General features: G+C 31.4%; 1 protein-coding gene across 6 annotated transcripts in view; it reads right to left on the bottom strand.

Annotated features, from left to right (window-relative positions):
- CCDC171 (coiled-coil domain containing 171) overlaps positions 1 to 23,686 on the bottom strand; it is a 507,402-nt gene that overhangs the window by 130,169 nt on the left and 353,547 nt on the right. For all 6 annotated transcript variants that reach the window (XM_074282935.1, XM_074282936.1, XM_074282937.1 and 3 more), the window contains one exon: positions 13,532 to 13,663. In XM_074282935.1, the coding sequence (XP_074139036.1) occupies positions 13,532 to 13,663 (132 nt within the window). The remainder of the gene's footprint in view (positions 1 to 13,531; positions 13,664 to 23,686) is intronic.

Genomic DNA, 23,686 nt, shown 5'->3' with positions numbered 1-23,686 from the left:
ATAGAAAGGTGAATTAATGGAACAGAAAAGATAAAGGAGATTCAGATACAATTGAATTTAATCATCTAATTTTAGATATATCAGAAAACATAAATTACTTAGTGTTATGGGCCAGAACTTGAAATAAGGTACTAAGTGGATTGAGAAGACAATGATTAAATCTAGTTTAGCATTGATTTAATCCTACAACAAATAATGGTTTCCTAGTGATACAATGATTGGTTTATACTCAGTGTACAGCATATAAACTAGGAGCCTCAGCCAGGATTTATTCTGAAAGAAGGCAGAGGACTGGCGGCAGGAGTTTAAGCTCTTAGAACCAAAGGGAGAAATTCAATTCAATCTTCAATCTTCCTGGTGGCTGGCCTGAACTCCTACTCTTCCCACTAAGACCAAGGCCAGACTGAAATGCTCTTCAGAAAGCTGCAGCCCCAGGAAGAAAATAATAAAGGATCTGGACTATAAGAAAGCTAACCAGGCCCCAGGAAAGGAGAGAAGACTTTGAAAGAGATAATAAAGGATTTGGACTTTAATCCCTAGCTGCACTAGTGGTGATTACTGAACTGCTCCCAGAGACCCCAAGGAAACTGAAACAGAGAACTTTACAACTTAGGAAAGACTTTCTATGTGATTAAAAAACAAAAACCTGCTAGGAATTGCAGAAAGCAAAGTGGCAGAAAGTGTAAGCCAATAGCTTTCACTATATTCCATAAAATATATGGAATTTTTCTATTTAAATGAAATAGATGTGTAACCTTAATATTTTAAAGTTCATATTATAAAATTTAAAAAGTAGATGACATACCTCCCAAAACTGAGTAGATTTGTATTCTTAACTAAACAGAAACAATTACAAAAGCTAAAACTTCAAATTTCATGAAACTGAAAAGTTTCTACACTGACAAAATTAATGCATCCAGGATAAAAAGGGAAGAAATTGAAATGGAAAAAAAATCTTTGTATTAAATTTCTTTGATTAGGGGGGAAGCTAGGTGGCGCAGTGGATAGAGCACCAGCCTTGAATTCAGGAGGACCCGAGTTCAAATCTAGTCTCAGACACTTAACACTTCCTAGCTGTGTGACCCTGCCAGGAAACTGGCCCCAGCCTCAGGAAAAAAAAAAAAAAAAAAAAAAAAAAAAAAAAAAAAAATTTCTCTGATTAGAGCTCCATTCCTTAATAGATAGATAGATGGTTGAAGGATATGAAAAATAAATATATTTATAAATAACCACATGAAAAAATATTCTGAATCATCAAAAATTAAAGGGAAATAGAAAATAATCTACATATCCTATTTTAAGAAATCTTAAAAGAAAACTAGCCTCTTAGAACAATAAGACAAAGTGAAAAATATTAAGAATTCTGTAGTCGCCTCCTGAAAGAAATCTCAAAATGCATACTCCCATTAATATTATACCCCAAATTCAAAGTTTTCTGGTCAAAGAAAAAAAAATTCTACAAGCGGTCAGAAAAAAAGAGTTCAAGTACAAAGAAATCACAGTTAGGATCATATCATTTAGCAGTCACCAAATGTGCAAAGACCTTGAAATACAATATTCCGTAAGGCAAAAAAAAAAAAAAAAAAATTGCTCTTAAAGTCAAGAATGATTTATGTAGCACAATTATGCATAATGCTACAGAAAAAAGTTTTAATGAAGTGGAGAATTTCCAAACATTCATGATGAAAACACCAATGCTACAAAGAACTTTGAAGTGGACACAGGCATCAAGAAAAACATAAAAGGGTACATATGAATAAAAAAACTATAAGGGACCAAACATTCAACTGGTTGACATAACCCAGTTAACATAACATAACATAAACATAAACTGGATTGTAGTATATAAATGCAATGGAATACTACTGTACTATAATAGTTTCTGATAAAACCTAGTAAAATCAGCAGAGTTGGAAGACTAATTTATACGATGACAACAAGTGTGAAGTCAAACAACTCAAAAAGACTTAGAAACTCTGATTAGCATAACAACTGACCAAAATTCCAGAAGACTAATGATGAAACATATACTTCTTAATACTAATATGCAAAATGATCTTTAAAAAATATGACCAATATAAAATTTATTTTGCCTGCCTAAACATGTTTGTAACAGGGTTTTTATTTTTCTTCTTTATTCAATTAGGAGAAAAAGAAGAGGAATTCTTACTGATTGAAAATAAAATTTAATTTTAGGGAAAAAAACCCTTATACTTATACTATATATACTTATATATATATAAACTTTTAATTTATTAGAATTAAAGGAAAAAACATAAAAAGAAGTTCTATGTTGGGAGAACAATTAAAAATTTTTCAAGATACTGGTACTTATAATTTTTTCTGTTTACAAATTTTTGACATCAAAAACCTAACAATTTCTCAACAAAGATATGCCAAGAAAAATACCTTTCACTTTTCATAGTTTTATGTATATAAGTATATTCTCACATATAGACAAATCTTAAAAAGTCCCAATTCCTCTAAGATACAATTTTTTTTTTCAAAATAGTATTAGTAAGGAGTGCAAAGGAACAAGATAATAAAAAGATAAGACAATTGGCATTATACTGGTTTTCAGAAACTTTCCTAGGAAAAATTATTGTGAAATAGCATCTGTCAAGGGTAACTTTATACACAGGGTACATCCCCCTCTCTATTTAAAAGTGGATAAATTTGCTCTTTAAATACTTAAGTCTTTGGTAGTTAGCAGACTTCAGAATAATAAAAAATAACATCTTCTTCAGTTAATGCTTTTTATTTAATATAAAAGCACAATTTATATATCATAGGGGCATTTTATATTTCAATTCTTTATTTTACTTATTTACATGAATTGCATGTTTTAATTAACAAGTGATAGCTTTTTCATGTGGATCTAAATGGTGTCAAAAACAATCTTTTAGAATTTAGATTGTGGAAGTGAGCAATATTACTAAGTATATAGAAAATGAAAATGTTGGTAAACATATCTGTCTTATTTTCATGTGTCATAGACCCCATTCAGACTTATATACAATTTCCCCTCACACAAGCCATGAGCAAAAAACAATAGTCTTTTTCCACACTTGGGTATTTTCTTGTAGACTTTTTTTGTTGACTATTTGGGAGTATGCTTATTTTTAAATATACCTCTAGGCAAAAAGCTGTACCAGAACCAGAGTTCCCCCTCTTTCTTGGGTACAAGTTATGTAAGTTTTTAAGACACCTTAATCTTTAGGAAGCTCCATAGGCTCAGGACACTGAAATGTAATTTGATTACTCTTTCAGGAAATTGTATCTGCAATTAATCCTCTAAGTTGCCTTTTTAAAATCTGGTTCAATAAGAATTTTGAGCACTGAATGAAAAACTGCTACTTATTTAAACAATAAATAAATATTATTGAGTGCATGTCATTTCCCAACTATAGTGCTAAGTGCTAGGGATACAAAGGGAAACATATGGGAAACAAGTCATGTTTTCAAGAATCTTAAAATTCTAATGTAGAACACAACTTGTAAATAAAAAAGGAACATTCAAGATACATAAAGACTTGAAGACTTTATAGGAAAAGGTTCAAGTGAGTGAAGGGCCCAGCAAGGCTTCCTCTAGAAAGTGGCTTAAGAATTGAATCTTGAAAGATGCCAGGGATGTCAAGATTCCAAATGCTGAGGACTGCCAATACAGGCAAGAAGATGAGAGATGGATTGTCATGTGAGAGAAACAGAAAGCAGGTCTCTATCACTAGAACACAAAATGCTTGGATGGACCTAAAAAGGTTAAGAAAATGGAACATTATAAAAAATCTTAAGAAATTCAGTGGATAAAGACATATATTTGGACAGAGTTCTAAGTGTAAACTCTAAGTTTGAATAAAAAGAGAATATATGTATAAAATGTATAAGTATAATGTAGATAAAACATATGTCATATGTACATATTATATATAATATACATATATCTGTAAATAAAATGTATATATGTACATATGTATTAAGTGTGTCTATACAATATTATACATGTGTTATGTCACATGTATATTTATAATATAGAAATATATTATATGTGTGTCTAAGATTATGTTATTTTTTCTGGTCCTCTCTTTACTTCAAGAATACAGATACATTGGGAACAATGATGGTCTGTTTAGTAAAATTTTGGACATCTATAAAATAAAAGATTTTTTTTTATGCCAAGATCTAGTTTTTGAAAGATTTATTGAATCTACTTTAATCCCTGAGTTGCATATTCATTGCTATATTTCCCTCTAACTGCTGTCATTTAAATTGTCATGCAGAATAGGGCAAATCAGGGTCAGTTTATGTAAGCGGCATCAATCTGAAGAACTTCATCAGTCTTTATTTCAAGGCATTATGCAAAGAAAACTGACATTAAGAGAGCCTTAACTGACAGCAAATGAAATCAATCAGCAAATCACTAAGCCATAATAAACTCTCTCAATTTGTAGATAACCCTTTCCTTTCCAAGTTTTCACCTAAGCAATTCATCAAATACTATCTTTTGGAGAAAAAAAAATCAACAACAACAACAAAAAAAAAAAAATCAACAACCCCCAAATATTTTACAATTATACTTACAGTAGCTAAAAGTTTTAAAGCTCTCAGTATTCAGTTTCTTAATTATAAGAACAAAAAGGTAATCTTTAAAGTTTTACTTGTATCTTTTTTTAAGATAAGTATTATTAAAGTAGTATTAAAAGGTTAAGTTTTGGGTATACATTTTTGAATTTTAATACTGTAGTGACAAATTATCTTCATATCTTTCAGCAGCTCTTCTACTCATAGTGCTGAAAGTTATAACAGTGATCAAGCTCCATACTTCCTTAAGTCTTTTTACCCAAGTGTAACTCAAATATTTCACAAATATTGTCACTATCTCACAGAGATGGAACCTTATGTACAATGAAGTTAGTGTGAATAAAAGGAAAAGATGAACTTTTTTAAAAGATAAAGAAGTAGACCCATAACCAAAAAACTCTGTATCTGGCATCTATCACTTGAAGGGGGATACTGACCACCTCAACCATCTACTGGACTTTAATGAAACTAAAGATATTGAAAAATTTATTCATTTACAAAATAATTTTACTGAGCACATGTTTCTTGTTTTTATTGTTCAGTCGTTTTTCAGTTGTGTCCAAATCTTTGTTTTCTTGACAGATACAATTTCTTTTTCCAGCTAATTTTACAGATGAGGAAACTGAGGAAGACAGGGTTAAGTCACTTGCCCAAGTTTCCCTAGTTAGAAAGTATCTGAGGCCAGATCTGAATTTAGGAGGAGGAGGAATCTTCCTGACTTCAGATGTAAGCACTTTATCCACTGAATCATCTAGCTGCAAATAACTAGTTTCTCAAATGAAATATAATTAATAAATTTTTTTAGCAAAACAATATAAATAAAACACAAAATAGACTAAAATCTCAACACTGTATTTCTGACTCCAAGTTCAAATATGGCCTCAGCCACATATTCTATATATGACCCTAGGCAAGTCACTTAACTGTATTATTCCTGGGGTTGGTTACACATTGGTTCTTAGCTTTGTTCTCTCTCTTAACCCCAAATCTCAACATGACCCAAGTCCCAAGATAACATATGTCTATTACTTCACTTGTTTACTTTAGGACCTTTCCTAAATAAAATAACTCAAGGACTGACAGAGGAAAAAACAGAACACATTTATCCCTACCTTTTTCTTGAAAGCTAGGCCAATGAACACAAACTATGGTGGGTCTTACTGAGCACGAGACTTTATTGTCTGAGGACCAGCCTTTCTAAATTTGGAGAGCTTTATCATCAAACTCTTGGATACAAATGAGGATTGATTTTTATTCCAGCTAAACCAATTCAAGATACTATCTAGTAAAGTATTTACTGAGAGTTGTGCTCTTCATCAGTAAATATGTATATATATATATATATATATGTATATATATATATATATATATATATATATATATATATATATAGCTACACAAATAAAATTATAGATCCTTGAAGTACAGAAATATCCAGGCTTCAGAAAGCAAACATAACAGCAAAAGACAAAATAGGAGGAAGGAGAACAGAAAATAGGAATCATTAAGTTAAAGTAGCCATGTTCAATAAAAGGGAAAATCATAAATATTCAACAAATAAGGTAAAATAGTAATATAATCTTTTTCATGATGCTCCTATTCTATACAAAATTAGAAAATCATCTCCACTAGTATCTTATATAATTTTAGTGACTACAACCACAGAATCACACAGATCAGTGTTACTCAATTTCACTGAAATCTGATGTCCTTGCACATCTAGAAAAATTATTCAAAACTTCAGCTTGAAGTTAAAGTAAGGAAACAAATTTTGCAAAGGACATTCAATTGCATATATACAAAGACAAAAAGGTAAAATGGCAAGTGTGTGTGTGTGTATGTGTGTGTGTATGTGTGTGTGTGTGTGTGTGTACTTCCTAAGAAAAGAATATAGCACAAAAAAAAAAAAAAAAAAAACACAAGTAGTCTACCAGGATCAAGCATCCAGTGGACCAGTTAACTATGCTACTTATGTGCCAAAATTCTAAGGATTTTTGGTATTTTATACCAGGTCTGGGCAGCTAGGTGACAAAGTGCTAGGTCTTAATCGTAAAATTCCAAGTTCAAATATGGCCTCAGCCACATATTCTATATATGACCCTAGGCAAGTCACTTAACCCTGTTTGCCTCAATTTCCTCATCTGTAAAATGATCTAGAAAAGAAAATAGCAAACTATCTCAGGATCTTTGCCAAGAAATCTCCAAATGGGGTCACAAAAAATTGGACATGACTGAAACAACTGAACAATAAAAAAAAACAAAAAACTAGGTCATTTGGGAAAGGGAGACAAATTTATATAAGGTGTGGGGTTTTTTTGTTTTTTGTTTTTTGGGGTTTTTTTACCTACTTTGCCAAAGGCCTTATTATGATTTTATTTTTCTTCAGAGTAAATAAAGATACAATAAAAAAGAATTGCACAAATCAAAAATAGATGGAAATAATTCATTTTGGATTTATCAGGTCAGTCCATTGACTTCAGTATCTTTAGAAGAGAATAAAGCTTTCAAACATTTCATCTGAATAAGGAGAAGTAGTTAGAGGGTTCCCCAAAAACATGGTGGAGGCTATACAAAGACTTATTTTTCTTGTTCTTCCATTTCACCTGGCCCCTTTTGAAGAGTTTTATCAATATAAAAGTACTCTCCACTAGTCTCTCAAATACAAATTACAACATGGGATAATAAGCACAGGAATTGGACCTCAATTTCATCAAGGACTCCCATATGTGGAAACTTCCTCTATTAGTATAAGTTGGCACCTCTTCTGCAATGTTGAAATTGCCTCAGTCACGCATGTCCTTGCCCAGGGTTACAAAGACCATATTTATAAAATCTAATATAGATATACTAGTATTATACATACAATATATGAGCTCTCCCTCTGAGTTACTTAGCAAAGAGAGTGCTAATGAAAACAAATATTAACTTATTGTCATTAAATTTATACTCAAATTATTCCTTAGTCATGCAAAATATCAAGCTTTACTACACTTACTGGGCATGCCTCATGCTCTGCAGAAATATTAATCATAAGATCTTAGAACTGAAAGAAGTTGTAAATATCATCTATTCCCATACCCTCATGTTACTATTTGAAAAAATAAGGCAGAGGGAGGTAAAGTGACTTATTTGGCCAAGATTATTTTGTTAATTAATCACAGGATCTAAAAATCAGGAAAAGACCATCTGGTCAATATTGTACTGATCTCAAAATCCCTAGACACTACTGCTGTCAAGGAGATCACCAGCCCCTGCATAAAGTCCTCCTGGTGAAGAGGCAATCTCACCCATCCCACTGTGAGACTGCTCTTATTGTTAAGTTTCTCTTTCCATCCAGTTTCAATCTGCTCCTCTGGACTTCTCTACACTTTGCTGCTAATTCTGCCCTTCAGGCCAGGCAAAATAAGCCAAATATCATTTTTCTAAATGACAACCCTTTGAATACCAGTCTGCTTGTCTCCAGGTTTTTTTCATTGCTTCTCCAGCCTTCTTCTCTAAAACTATGGCCTCCAAAACAATAATCAGGTGAAAAAGTCCTTTTTTTCCACTGAAAAATTTTAAGTGCTTGTGACTTTGTCCCAAGGGAATCATCCAATCATACTACCTGCATCTCTTGCTGTTTAGTGGCTGAAGAAAGTATTTTCTGCATGGAACATACATGTTACAGATGACAGATCCAGGTCTAGAACTCAGGTCTATTTAAATTCAATCTGGCATTCTTAGGTTGAAGCTGTCAAGCATTTTAATGAGACAAAGAATGGCATGGTGTCAACCAACCACCAAGGATTTATTTGGGGATGAACTATAGCTTCATCAAGCTAATTGATTTCATTGCCACTGGGAAAAATAAGTCCTCACTAGAAGTGACTCCTATTTTTCTGAAGGGCTCTCTCATTATTTGTTTTACTTCTCAAGACTTGTGCCTCCCCCACTTTTAAAAATGTCAGACATTATATACACTGTTTTAAAAATTATATTCCTCAAAATAATTGGAGAGGCTTGAGTATTACAAAACCAGAATTATTGATCATTATTCTAACATATTTTAAAGTAATGATCCACTAAAGGGAAACGAAAATAAGGCCTCCAGCAACCTCAAAAATGTATAACACACACACACACACCATGAGCACAGTCATAGAAGGAAAAGAACGCAGAATAACAATCACTTATTTCAAAAGTCCCAGAGAGTGGAAGTAGAAGGAATGAAAGAATGACTTTCAGATTCTAACACAGAAAACAAAGTAAAATTAGGGCTAAAAGTTAGAAGTACCAAGGTCCAATGGGAAAGACATCTGATAATATTAGAAAAATGTGTAATAAATATGCATATAGAACTACAAACATATTAATTATGTGAATTTAGTATTATCATACAAATTAGAATAAAAATCTCAAAACTTCTCACATTTTAAGTGAAACTGCTTACATGCTCTTGTTTTAAATACAACCAAAAGGTGTTTAAAAGATTTTATATATTTTTCAAAGATCACTCTACCAAATAGCATAATGACATTAAAATTCCTAGTATTCTTAATAATGCTTGATAGTCTACATACAAACATTATCTATTTCATACTTGCATGGAAATATTTTTATCCAATTTTTCCATACATTTATGATTTAAACTACCTAAATATGGTAACTGAATATGAAAAAAAAATCTTACTTTTTTTGGCTATCTTAAGAAACTGCTGCATTCTAACAGTTAGTTATATTACCCAGATTTAAAAACTATACCAAATAAAAATTTGCAATTACATAGTAGGTTAATATTGATTACAAAAATTATGATGATCTGGTTTTTAATTGTTCTTAAATAAATAATTTCATAATTAATCCTTATTTTAAAAAAAAATAGTTATAATTATATTTATAGAATACAACATACCTACAAAGGGTGATTGTAAAATGCCAACCTAATCTTTATGCATTTTGTAAGAGGTTTTTTGTTGTTGCTATTGTTTTTGAGTGAAATGAGTCAAAGTATTGAAACTCATATTGTCTGAGAGCAAGCACAGTTTATGCAATACCTGCTTTCTAAGCTTGCCATTGTGTTTGGCTAACTCAACTGGTTAGAACATGAGTATACAGGTCTCAGGGTCATAGGCTTAATCCCTGTACTCGTCATTATTTCTGTATTGGGGTAAACGAATAAGATGAGATCAATGCACACTGTAGTGGGCAACAAGAATTATCTTTGTATTCAATGGAGAAGGATGTGTTTAAATATAAGTTTCTGTACATTTAATCCTTGACTTTATAGACTGTAAAGTATTCAAAAAAGTGAGCTGATGATGAAATTGTTTTTTATCAGTGACTTCCCAGATGAGGTGGTTAATTTGTGTCATTTTTTTTTCTTTTTGCAGTTTGGGATTTTCTTCTCTTTTAAAGAACTGCAACCCAGTATCTTGTGGCAGCCTTGGGTGTTGATATTTGGGAGATCAAGGTCTGGTTAAGATTTTGCTTCTATGCCTGTAGGAGTTTTGACTGCAGCAAAGGCAGCATCTGGAGCCCCTAGCAAAGATTGTGTCACAGGAGACATACTTTGATTGACACATCAAGTGACATGGCAGCTTCAAGAGGGGGATAAGCTATGCTCTCCTTGATCAAAACAGTTGTGATTTAAAGCCTTTGAGGAAACAAAGGAGGAATCAAATGGAAAAACATGGAAGGAAAGAACCCAAATCAAACATTCTCCCAAATATACAAAACAAATAGGCTTCAAGAGAAATTCTTAGAAAAGAGAAAATCAAGCTATTGCCACCTTAGTGCAACCATTATAGTCTCCTGAAATCAAGAGATCAGCTACATTCTCTTTTTCCTGTGTAGCACATATCTGGATGCAGACAAGTTATGAGTTAACCATTCATTCCTCCCCTCCTTCAATAATATCCAACAATTTCACTTCTGTCCAGAAATATGCCAGGAATATAGGTTTGCTTTTTTAGAGAGCATAACCAACAGCATATTTGCTGGACCTTCAACCTTCTCAAGTCAGGATTGCTTGAATTAGAAGAAATGGTGTGCATCATTAGTTCCATAGTAACCAGATATTTTTCCTTCCTCATTAACATGTCCTTGGGAAAGCCAATTTTTCCAAAATATGTCATAGAATAAGGTCAGAGAAGGGTTAAATTTCAGAATGTATAGATAGATAGATAGATAGATAGATAGATAGATAGATAGATAGATATACTACCGATAGAATTCTTCTGTATATAAAAATGGAAATTGGGAATATTTAGTAATGTTAATGTCTGAATGATTGCCTGACTCAAAGAGAAATTATTCTACATCTGCTGATTTGTCTACAGAACTATATAAACTGTGATCTACGATATCAAACACAGATGCATCAATATCATTTCATAAAAGGAGGAACAAAATCACTTCATGAATTTACAATGTTTTACTCTTATCATCCAACATGAATGTCTGAACTTGTCTTACATAATACTAATACTTCATATGATTACTTAGTGCTCTTTTCTACTAAAGTGTATTACAAACTACCTACTGGTACTTATACCTACTGGCATAAACTACAAAGTACCTACAAACAAAGAATTTGGTCACAAAAGTGTGATGTTTTCTGGAATATAAATTATAAAGTCTATAAACAAATATATCTAGAGGTTGATATGCATAAGAATTGAAATCCTGTAAAAAACTCATGAAATGTTGAAATAGGTAGTACTTTGTATTACTATTTAAATTAGGACTTAATAAGGATGCCCAAGCCAAAGTCTTTGGTGTTTTCCTCTCATAAATCTATGAAACCCAGACCCTTAAATTATATGCTTTCCCAAGAACAAACATTTTAGAAGTGAAATAAAAGTTTTGATTCAATGGCAACTGCCTCTATGCAATCATTAAATCCAGAGAAGCATATAATGAAAGGAGGACTGACTAGGGTTCAAGAGTGAGAATTTTAGCCATCTTATTTATATGACTCTGGGCATGTCATAACACCCTTCCTTTGGGGTTTCAGTCTCATCAACCACAAAATGGACCAAAATCTCTGATTTTTCTTACAGTCCTAAATCTTATGATCCCAGCTTTCTAGGAAATGCCGTATCCAATTTCTTACTTGTGATACTATGGAAAGAAAAAGGTACACTTACTAAAAAGTTGTTTTCCAATAATTAAGTTAGACAGCATTTAAAAGCATTAAGAATATTTTGGAAATGTTACTGTTTGCATAGAATTAGAATATTTTAGGCATGTAAGGTTTTTAAAAATATATTTTAACGGGATTATGGTCACAAGCCTTTCTGTGTGTCTTCTTTGCTTATTTATAGGGAAACTTAATCTTAAGAAGCATATAGATTCCCTGGAAATTGGATTTTTGTAAAGAATCTAACCCTCAAAAGAAACTAGCACTGAGACAAGAAGTTAGAGGTAGAAGTGGGAATAAAAAAGGAAAAATGAGGAAATATCTGTGTGTGCTGATAGGGGCTTGAAAAGTATGGGCGATGTTTTACGTTTCTGAAAGAATGAACACAGTTGAGTTGGGTTTGGGGATGCACAAAGACCCTCTCCCTCAGTGGAACACAAAGCAAGTGACGAATAAATAATTACATCATCAAATTTCTAAGTCACTGGTGGGAAGTATAGAAGAATGAAGCTAAAGAAGAGAGGAGTATATACTTGAACCTGGGTGGGGGAAAGGTGAGGACAGATGAAATTATAGGAGAAGATAGCATATATTTTAACCTGTTAAATCAAAATACAGAGTCAATATACTTAACTAAAGAAGACTATAAGAAAGTCCAATTATGAAAGTTAATGATTATTTATAAAATTTTAAAATTTTAAGTATAGGAATATTTTTCATTAATTATATTAGTAATAATATCTTATGAAGGAAAGAGTACTTCTATTTGTGGGACATTAAGGATGACAGTTCTCATGGCAATCTAAATTTAATAAGGAGCTGAGCAAATGCAAAAAATTCTATCATACCTGTCAGAATTCATTTCTAACACCTACTAAAATTATATATTGTCCAAGATTTAAATAGAAAATAAATAAAACAGAAAACAAATGTGTTGGACCATTAAGATGCAATTTAGAGGTATAAGCACTTAAAAGTTTATGGAATTTTTAGATATGTTCCTAAAGCTATAATGATGTTCATCATATAATCTTAGCTCCCTGCTATTTACATAGAACTTGCAGAATTTTGGTATGATAGTACTTTGAATTAAAAATACAATGAAAGAAATAGTTACTTCATATTTATAAAAATTCTTACCTTGAGAGAAAAAATTTATCATTATAAAGGAAATCATAATAAAAATAAGGACACATCTAAATTTACATATAACAAACACATTTCTAGAAATATCAAAGAAAGTTTCTAATTCCTTCATTTAAAAAATGTATTTTTTATTGTTTGAGGTTTTATGACTTGGAATATATCCTGAGTTTTGTAAGCAAATGAATTTTCTTTGGTTATGACATACTAGTTTATAAAATTAGTTGTAGTTGAAATGAAAAATATCTATTAATAAGAAACAATTATAATTTAAATTAAATCAATATTGAGGAAAGACATTTTGGATTAAGTATTTTTAAATTTTTTGGCATCTGTTTCTTAATCATTTAAGACAAATCTTTTTTTTAATGAATAAATTGAAATAAGGTAGGAGATAATGTCTCATTGTTTTGTCTTGCTCAGATGCAAATGGTCTCTCAATGATTATTTTCTGTTGTAATATATTTGGAATATCATCTTTGGTAAAAATACATTCTCAAATTATATAACAGGTCAATTTTCAAATAAGACTTTAATTATTTCTGAAGTGTGCTATATAAGTGGAAGGAAATTAGTTTGCTTTTCCTTTAAGTTGCTGACCACAACACTCTGAAGCTTGCATCCTCTCCATTTAGTGCAATTTATTTTTCTACACATCTTTGTATCAAACAAGGTTATTTAGACGCTAACCTGGCATGCTACAACCTCTGGCCCGCCCTTCAGCCCCTCCAATGCAAGGGTCTCCAGGTGCAGTTTGGGTAGCTGCAGGGTGAAGTCATTCCTGCTTGCCGCAGTCCGTGACAGCGAGATCTGATCTCTGACCTAAAGGGAAAAAAACAGCATCAATGGTAATTCCCCTTCAGACACATTAACTGGGATGAACTGGGTCCCCTTGAGCCCACTGAGTGGACTTGCATTGATCGTTGGACCTGAAATCCATGAATAAATTTAGGACTAATTGATTTTTCGTTGCAAATAAATCTCTAATTCAGAGTGCTGGGGGAGAATGTTAAGAAGAAAAAGCATCTTCCTTCTGCCTCAAGTGGGATTGGGGGCGGGAGGGGGAGGGGGGATGAGGGTGGGAGTCACTTGGAGCTCTTCTGATCAAGTGGTTTCAAATTATTTTTTTCAGTCTAACCTTCAAAAAACAACACACCTTCTTTAAAAACACACACACAAAGAATCAATGGCAGAAAAAACAAAAATAAATACAATAACGGCATGTTCCCTAATTGCTATTTTTTTCTGATTATATTCAGTCTAGCTGGGATACTAACACTATTAATTAAATAATTAAGAATTGTGGCTCTTTGGAAAGCAGAACTTTATTATAGTATGGGTACAAGTATAAATACAAGTATACTCAAAACAAAAGAAAAAGATCTTCCAAAAATAAAGCTTCAACTCCTGATTCTCCTAGTAAAAGATGCTTCTGGATAATTTTTATCAAGATACAATTTAATGTACAGTAATCAACTTAGTCACATAATTTCTGAGTTATATAACCTGGAGAAAAAAACAGTAGTAATTGTACCAAATCTATGTAGTTTGATTTTAAGTATTCCAAAGATATATGTAAAAGCACACTACAGATATGAGAAACTATTTCACTGTCCAATAATGCAACTACATGCAGTTGGTATCACACTGCCACCTTCTGGATAAATGAGAAACTGCTTTAACAACAAAATAACATGCAAAAGAACCACTGAAACTCAAGTAAAATGCTTGGAAAAGCAAACATACTGAATATTTTAGATTTTAACTCCCAAACTAGTTAATAATTTTATTCATTGATAATATTTTTACTTAAGATCCCAGAGTTTTCATTTATAATAATAATTCAATTAACGTAGTTTTCCCATTTAAAGCATATTTTCCCCTTTCAAACATATATTTAAGAAATATTTCATGCTGGTAGAGAAATTATAATAATTAATCTCCTTGAAAACATATATTAATAAGCAAACTTATTTATATTATATACTTTTTAAAATTACAGAGAAATATACCTGATGAAATAGGTAGTTAAATAGTTATATACTGAATGGGAAGACAATATAAATTATTTTTAAAACCTTTTACCATAGAGAAATATATTTTTACCCTTTTTATTTGGATGACTTTAAATATACTACTATCCATTTTTAATAACAATGATAAAATCATTTAAAAATTTTTATTTTTTCATCCTACTCAAGTTCCTTGTAAAACTGCAGAAAATATTACTGATTACACAGATGAACTGCATAAATACCATACATATCTCACAGAAATATATCCACAGTGTTTCATCATATCCCCCCCACACACATACATACAATGATTTCTTTAAATATTCTGTGTTATATTTTGTATTCTGGGAATAGAGATCCATATATATTCCAAGTTGACATGAAGAGTTTTTGTCAATACCTGTGGCTTCCAAACATATGTACAGCAATACAATTTTTATAACAGTATGGGCACAACATACACATAATATAATGTACTAGGTTCAGAAGGTATACTTGCCTGGAACAAACATTCTCCACAGCCTTCCATCAATATGTAGAGTTCTGTAAAACTTATTTAATGTAACATAAAAAATGATAATTTACAAACATACCTGATTTAAGTTTTACAATTTATGTGTACATCATCTTCTCTGCCTTTTTTGTCACCAATATTCACAGAGATAAGAGAAAACATTAATGTGGATTAAGGTACTAAGAATTTATCAACATCAAACCACTAGTGTTTTTCCCTCTACCCTTCTGAACCACAGTCAATAGATCTAAATATTTTACTGCACCCTGGCCAATTCATTGTTTGATGTTTAAAAACTCACCCAGAATCAAAGAAAATTTATTAAATTTGAGTCCCCAAATGAGATACTATTAGCTTTGAAAGTCAAGTTTAACTGCGATATTGATGATTCTCTTTTTTCTGTGACAAAATTCACGAGGGAAATCCTGGATGTCAAAGTACAAAAGCAGATTGCTAATACTGGCAAACACACACATACACACATACACACACAGAGTGTATAATACACAATACACTTCAGGTATTTGTGGTCCTTCAACCAGACCCCAAAATCAAGTCCCAAATCTTCATCTATGAAATCTGACATGCACAGTAATATTTTGAATATTCTTTTATTGAAATTTTAATATTTAAATGATGTCACTGATACTGGAATATGATTACACATGATAACATAATCAACACGCTAAAGTATTATGATTTCCTTTTTCAATAAAAAAAATCACAAATTCAAGAATTATAAATTAAAAGGAATTATAGACAAATATTTTTTAAATTTATCTTTTTTCATGTTATTGAAAACAGTATGTTTTAAATATTAACAATTAGAATTAACATTGGAATTATCAAAAGATAGAAATGGTCAATGAAATTGACTCAAAGCAATCAACTTTAAAACCATTTTTCTACTATTATATAAGAACTACCATTGTTGTTTTTAAATATTGTAAAAATGAAAGAGATCCTAAAAACTTTTCCAAAATCATCATGGAAAAAAGTTTTAAGAAAAATCCAAAAATAAAACTAATAATTTTTATTTTAGAAAGGGGAAGATAATACATTAAGATTTTGGAAATAATGAAGGAAAGTTCATAACTGTACAAAGTCCTAAAAACTAAGACAAGTTCAAATTTTACATAGCCAAATTATATTCAGAAGGTAATAGTAAAATAGAAGGAAAAAGACAGAGTCCCACAAAATGTTTTCTAATATAGACCACATTTTTATTGTTATAGAATTGACCAAAAAATTTTTTTAAGTACAAGCTACCAGTTAGGTTTAGTCTTTGATGATTACCAAAAAAGTATTTGACTCAGTCGAGCAAAAAGCAACCTTAAAGACTCTCCAACAAAGAATTCCCCATGCACATGTTAATGCCATACATGATAACCTGATAAATGTATGAAGATGATTTTATTAAATAATATTTTTATTATTTTTGTTAAGGCAAAAAAAATGGGAAATGTATACTTGACAAGGTTTTTGTTTCAACACTGTCTTGAAGAATGTCTTATAAATGATCTAAATAAAAGATGTATGTGTGAGTCTACTTCTTTTAAATGATGAGCAGGCTGATTTCAAAAAAGCTTAGAAAGACTTACATGAACTGATACCAAATAAAGTGAGCAAAACCAAGAAAACACTGTACACAATAACAACAAGATTATATGATGATCAGCTGTGATGGATTTGGCTCTTTTCAGCAATGCAGTGATTGAAAGCAACTCCAAAGAATTCGAAAATGCTATCTGCATCTAGAGAGAAAACTAGGGAGAATGAATGTGCATCAAAGCATAATATTTTCACCTTTTTGTTATTATTCTTGTTTGTTTGGTTTTTTTTTCCTTTTTCATGTTTTTTTTTCCCTTTTGATCTGATTTTTCTTTCATGATACGGCAAATATGGAAATATATTTACAAGAATTGCACTATTTAACCTATATCAGACTGCCTGCTGTCTTGGGAAAGGGGAGGCAAGGAAGGGAGGGGAAAAAAATTTGGAACACAGAGTTTTACAAAAATGAATGTTAAATATTATCTTTACACATACTTGGAAAAATAAAATACTATTGTATCAAAAAAAAAAAAAGCTTCTTCTAAAAGGATTTTCCCAAAATGATATTTTGCACTTTAAAAGAATCAGTAGACACAATACAGAAACCCTCAATGAGCTCTCCATGATTAAGCAAAAGATATTATAGCCACCAAATGTAAAAATAATTAAACAATGATATTTAGAACATTAGGAAGATTTTTTTAAGATCAACACAATAATATAATTAATAATTGTATGGGGGGCAGCTAGGTGGCACAGTGGATAGAGCACCAGCCCTGAATTCAGGAGGACCTGAGTTCAAATCTGATCTCAGATACTTAACACTTCCTAGCTGTGTGACCCTGGGCAAGTCACTTAACCCCAGCCTCCAAAAAGAAAAAGAAAAAAAATAATAATTGTATGGGATGATGTGTACAGAATGAAAATCTTGGATCCTATCTTAACAACAACAAAAAAAAAAACAATAGAGAGAACATCCTTATGAATGAGATCATCAATTCAATGAAATCCTGAAGTCTTAAATAAAAGAAGTGAAGTGGAAGAACACTGAGGGGGGAAAAGTGAATTTCATCTAATTGTGCTGAATTTGGGAAGTGAGAGGTGGGAAAAACTGAATTGTAATCACAAGCAAAATTCTTTGTTGCTATAACAAAATTTAAAGCATATGGAAGAGATCAACAAAATATTTTTTTCTTATTAAAAAACTGATACATAGCTTATACTTATTAGAGACTTATGTCTCTATGAATTGTTAAAAGCTTTCTGATGGCACAAAGTAGTATGTGGCCTAAGATTTTTTTTTGTTTCCTTTGGCATCATTTACCCTATTATTAAGATGCTATGATCATTTCTCCTCTAATGTATTTGCCAATAATAATTATAGGAAAAAAATCTCAAAATTACATTCACTTCTATTTAAAAGCAATGGCTAGCATGTCATATAAAGCAAAGCCACATGATTTTTTTTTTCTTTTTCCACTGCTCTCTAGTGTTGATCACATAGCAGGTGCTTAAGAAATATTTATTGACTCACTAACTTTAGGTAATTCATCATCTTCAGTTCTTTGAAGACTGTGTTTCATGACATATAATCATATAATAACACTAGAAAAATATTGATATTAAAACCTTAATTTCAGAGAGAAGATTGAAGATTATTTAAAAGCTTTTCAAGTTCCCAAAAGCAATCCACATCCTTCTATTCATCCCTTCTGTTGTTCAACTCTGAGTCTAATTCATTCTTCATTTATAGCAAAATCTGCATACGGACAAATAAGTTCTGTTGTCATAATCTGGAAAATGGGCATTTTTCACTAAAAGGATGGTGGAAGATTATGAATAATTATAGCCTTGTAAAACAAGAAACAGTGGAAGAAAGAAGAAGTTTAATATTATTTTGGCACAAGTTTCAATTCATAAATCATTAGGTAGATAATTGTGACAAAGGGTGGAGGGAGGGGAAGATTTTTTTTTTTTAAGATGCAAAATATCTGGAAAGATTTCAAAAAGTCTTTTCTCTATTAAAGCTACTACATTTGTAATCTGATATCACAGTCCCAGATTTAGATTTAGAGAAAAATATGGTACTCAAAAAAACAAAAATAGAAAAACAGTTTGAGTAAAGGGAGGTCTGTGTGGAAGATGTACAATTCTGAGTGCATGATGAGGCTGCTTTCTAAGATACATGCAGGATGGGATATCAAAGGCCAAGAAAAATATCTTGGATATTAGTTTAACAAAAAAAAAAAAAAAAGACAGAGAATATAACAATAACCAGTCTATTTTTTCATCTTCAAAAAATCTAGCTGAAAATAGTCTATGAATTCTATGAAGATATTAATATCCTCAGTGAATATATTAGGAGGATACAGAGTTTTCTGAGTAGATTTTCATAGGACATATTTTTAAGCATCACACAATTGAGTAAAAAAAAAATTCAAGGCTACATTATACTTATTGATAGTGCTAGCAGTTGCCACATTGTACAGATTCTGTCTCTATAAGTTACATCAACAAGCATTTGTTATATACTTAATATATACTATGTGAAAGGCATTGTGCTGAGTGCTGGAATATTAAGGATGGCATGGACGCACAGTTCCTAACCTCAAAAAGCTCTCCGTCTAATGGTAGAAACAACAGGCAAGCAACAATATATAGACAAGATCTACACAGAATAAATCGGAGATCATCTAAAAGGAAAGTCACCATTATTAAGGTGGATCTGAAAGTAGTTTTTAGAAGGTAAGATTTTAGCTGAGACTTTTAAGGATGGCAGGGAAGCAAGGAAATAGTGAAGAATAAGGAGATAATTCCAGGCATGCAGAACCACCTGTAAAAATGTATTGAGTTGGAATATGTAAAGTAATGTATGCGGAACATCAAGGAGGTCGATGTCATTGAAACTTATAAAAATATATAGAGAGAATAAGGTCTGAGACCAGAAAAGTTTAAAAGGAACAGGTTATGAAGGACTATGAAAAATCAAATAGAATGATTTTGTTAATTCTATACCTAATAAAGAGCTGCAAATGATCGAAGGGGTAAAAGGAGGAAGGATGAATTGGTCATAGCTGAACTTTAGGAAGACCATGTTGATATCTGGGTAGAGAATACACTGGAGAGGTTGAGAAATAAGACAGGGAAATCAACCATAATGAGGGCCTGTGCCAAAAGGGAGCAGGGGGTATGTATAAGAGATGTTTAAAAGGTACAATTAACAGAATTGGCAAAAAAAAATTGGATATGGAGGTGAGAGAAAAGTCATAAAAACCACAATGGGATTTCAAGCCTATGTGACTAAACAGAATAGTAGTATCCTTGACAGTAAACAGAAAGTTAGGAAGAGAAGTCTGGAGAGAAATGTTAATGAGAGTTCAGTTTTAAACATGTTGAGTTTAAAATTATTATAGAACTTCCAGTTGCAATTGTCCATCAGTCAGTTGGAGAAGTAGAAGTGAAAGTCTGGAGAAAAGACAGGGATGGATAAATAGATGAGAACTGTCCACAGAAAGATAACAATTAAATCTACAGGAGATGATAAAATGACCAAGTGAAATGACATAAAGGTATAAGAGAAAAGTGCTGAGGAGAGTATCTTATGGAATATCTACAGTAAGGAAAGACTAACATCTTTTGTGTCTATCCCTTTCTCTCCTCTTTCCTATCTCTCATCCTAATCATACCTCCTATAACAGACTCTTAATTCTTTTTTCTCAATAGTGCTCAGTGGCTTTTCAGCCACTAAGGTGTTTTTCAGCTCTAAATAGGTGATCCTATATGATCCCTTGAATATAGTAGCAGTAATGCTTCATGGACACTTTTTTACTTCTCTTTCTAGAGCTTTATTAAATGATTTAAATTCCCGTACCAATATAAAAATGAATTTCTGAAATCCCTCCCCCTTCTTATTTGTTTAATGAGCTGGACACACAACTACTACATCACTATAGATCAATGAAATCCATTTCTGGAGAATACTATTAGTGCTACAACTACAGTAGTAAATTTGTAAAACACTTCCATGCTTCCCAAATGTGCTTTGGATTATACAGTCAGCCCTAGCTAATTTTTTCATCTTTGAAAAAAAATAAAATAAACAGAGAAAGAGTCATACTGTAGAGGATTGGTTCCCAATCTCAAGTCAAAAAACCAAATTTGTATTTATGAGTGTCTAACAAAAGGGTCCAAAAGAATACTTTAGAGGATTTTAAGTGATCTTAGTGGTTTATATTCTCATTCTTCTCTTGAAGATTTCTCTTTTTTTCCTCTAGTGCTAGAAGGCAGAAAGAAACTGAGCTTAGGTTTAGACTTCTCAAAACACATTCATATATATTATTTCCTTTAAATCTTAGGGCAGTCTTTTCAATTAAAGGTCTAGTTATTCTCACTTTATAGACAGATACATACAGATGTCAAGAAATTAATGGCTTGTCCAAGTTAGTAAGTGAAAGAGTCTAGTAATCTTACCAGTGAACAAACCAAAGCAAATGGTTATTAATTAATAACTGAACAACTTTAAGTTCTTGCTACCTCAGTTTCTCTACCTTTAAAAGTGATAATAGTATCTCTTCAGTAGTTTGCATCCTTAGATTTATAAGCACAAAATAACATTTAAAATAAAAAAACATTTTTAAGATTCCATAAAAGCAGTTTTCTAATGAGCTTTTGGGAAATGCTATTTAATTGATATTATAAAATGATGATTTTTTTTTTAAATCACAAGATTAATTTGTAAAGTAAAGATAGAAACAAAAATGTCTAAATTTTAATAGCTTAATTGCTATTATTATTAATATATTATTATTATTAAATTTTATGTTTCCCTCACACTTATATATATAATGCATACGCATATTTGCATATACATATACATACACAGAAAAATCGTAACTTGATCAAGACCTTTTCTTAAAGTACTGATTGTTCCAAAACTGTATTTTAGTTACAGAACATGGACCATAGAGCATGATGGTCCCAAAATGGATTTTAATGGCCTTGATCTACCAAAAAAAAAAAAAAACTTTCCAAGACTGAAAACCTATCTCACATGTATTAACTGATGGCACAGTATCCTACAAAATATCTCCTTTATTAAATAATTGCCCCAAATGAAGAAGACAGATGAAGTCTGAAATTAGTTATTTGGAGTTTTTAAACTAGAAATAGTTAAGCAGATGACATTCTGCAATGTCTTATCTTTAGTTTGTCAAGGTTTTTAAATCCCTTTTGAGCTGGAGTACCATTTTTAGCTTGGCTAGGTCAGAATGACACTGAACAATATGAGTGATGACACACTAGACAGCTATATGGACAGAGTTGTCATCAGCAAGCCAGCTGTGCTAACACCTGTATGTCCTGTACAACTCGTCTTTAGAAACAAGGATCAAGAAAGTCAGAATGTGAAACAAGAGGAGATAGTATGAGAGGGAGGTGAAGGTTTATGAGTCCCTTACAAAAAGCCATTTATTATATATTGTTAAAAATAGGTTCATGGAAACATAAAACAAAATAAGGAAAATCCTTTTTCAGTTTCAAATATATTAACATCATCATTAATACCATATATCATGCTTATTCCTTTTTACATTTGTTAAAATCACTGAAAACTAAAACTTAAAAGATGCTTTTATATATACACAGAGAGAGAGCATATGTGTGCTGATTAAGATATACTATCTGATTTCCAAATCATAAAATAATGAAACTAATTTATAAACAACAACAACAAAAAAAAAAAAAAAAAAAAAAAAAAAAAAAACCACACTTTCCCCACAATAATCTTGTAAGGTTATACCTTTTTTCCCTCTTATTAACCCTTTAGAATACTTATCTATTCTAAAAGATACTCAAATACTTCCAGGCAATAGTACTCTATATGGTACTATCTTCTATTTCAAACTTTCCTAAAATTCTTTGTCTGGGCTTTCCTTCACTCTGATTACTTCCTACCTCTTATGATTTTCTTGACAAAGATTATACATCATTTATAAAACGTATGCTCCTAGAAATCAGGGGATTTCATTTCTATTTTTGTTTTTGTATTCTTAGAATTTACTACACATTAATAAGTATATTTTGAATTGCTGAATTGCTGTGCCTCAGGAAAGTTATGGGATGAACACTTAAATCCAGTCTTATAATTCCAAATTAAGTATATTTACCATAAGACCACACTTCATTACATAGAACTATTCAATTTTCCAATTCCTCCCTTGTCTCTTAGTCATTTTAATGGTTGTTTTCAACTTCCCCCTTTCCTGCCCCCAGGAAACTTGGGATTCCACTAATGAAACAATCTTATTTCTGTTAAATGAGCTTTTACTTGATTTTTCCAGAACCAGAACTCCACATCATTTCCTGGCCACCAGCTCCAAACCATAACAGAAAAATATCCATACCCCCATTTCTTGCTCATCTTTTGGGAATTCATCCCCTTGTAGAATGTAATCTTCTTGGGAACAGTAATTATTAATCTTATTTGCTTGAATTTATATTCCTACCATTTAGCAAAGCAAGTGGCACTAATATGTACTTAGGATATTTATGTATCTACCTACCTATCTGCCAATCTATCATCTGCCCAATATATGACAAGCACTGTATCTGATGCTACAAATACAGGGAAAATAGGAGTTTCTGCCCTCACAGAACTTACATTTTTTTTTAATTTTTTTTTTATTTAATAGTTTTTATTTACCAGATATATACATGGGTAATTTTACAACATTGACAATTGCCAAACCTTTTGCTCCAATTTTT

The sequence above is a fragment of the Sminthopsis crassicaudata genome, chromosome 1, assembly GCF_048593235.1.
Source record: "Sminthopsis crassicaudata isolate SCR6 chromosome 1, ASM4859323v1, whole genome shotgun sequence".
Lineage (NCBI taxonomy): Eukaryota > Metazoa > Chordata > Mammalia > Dasyuromorphia > Dasyuridae > Sminthopsis > Sminthopsis crassicaudata.
The sequence above is the reverse complement of the archived record's forward strand: the minus strand, read 5'-3'. Positions and strand labels throughout refer to the sequence as shown.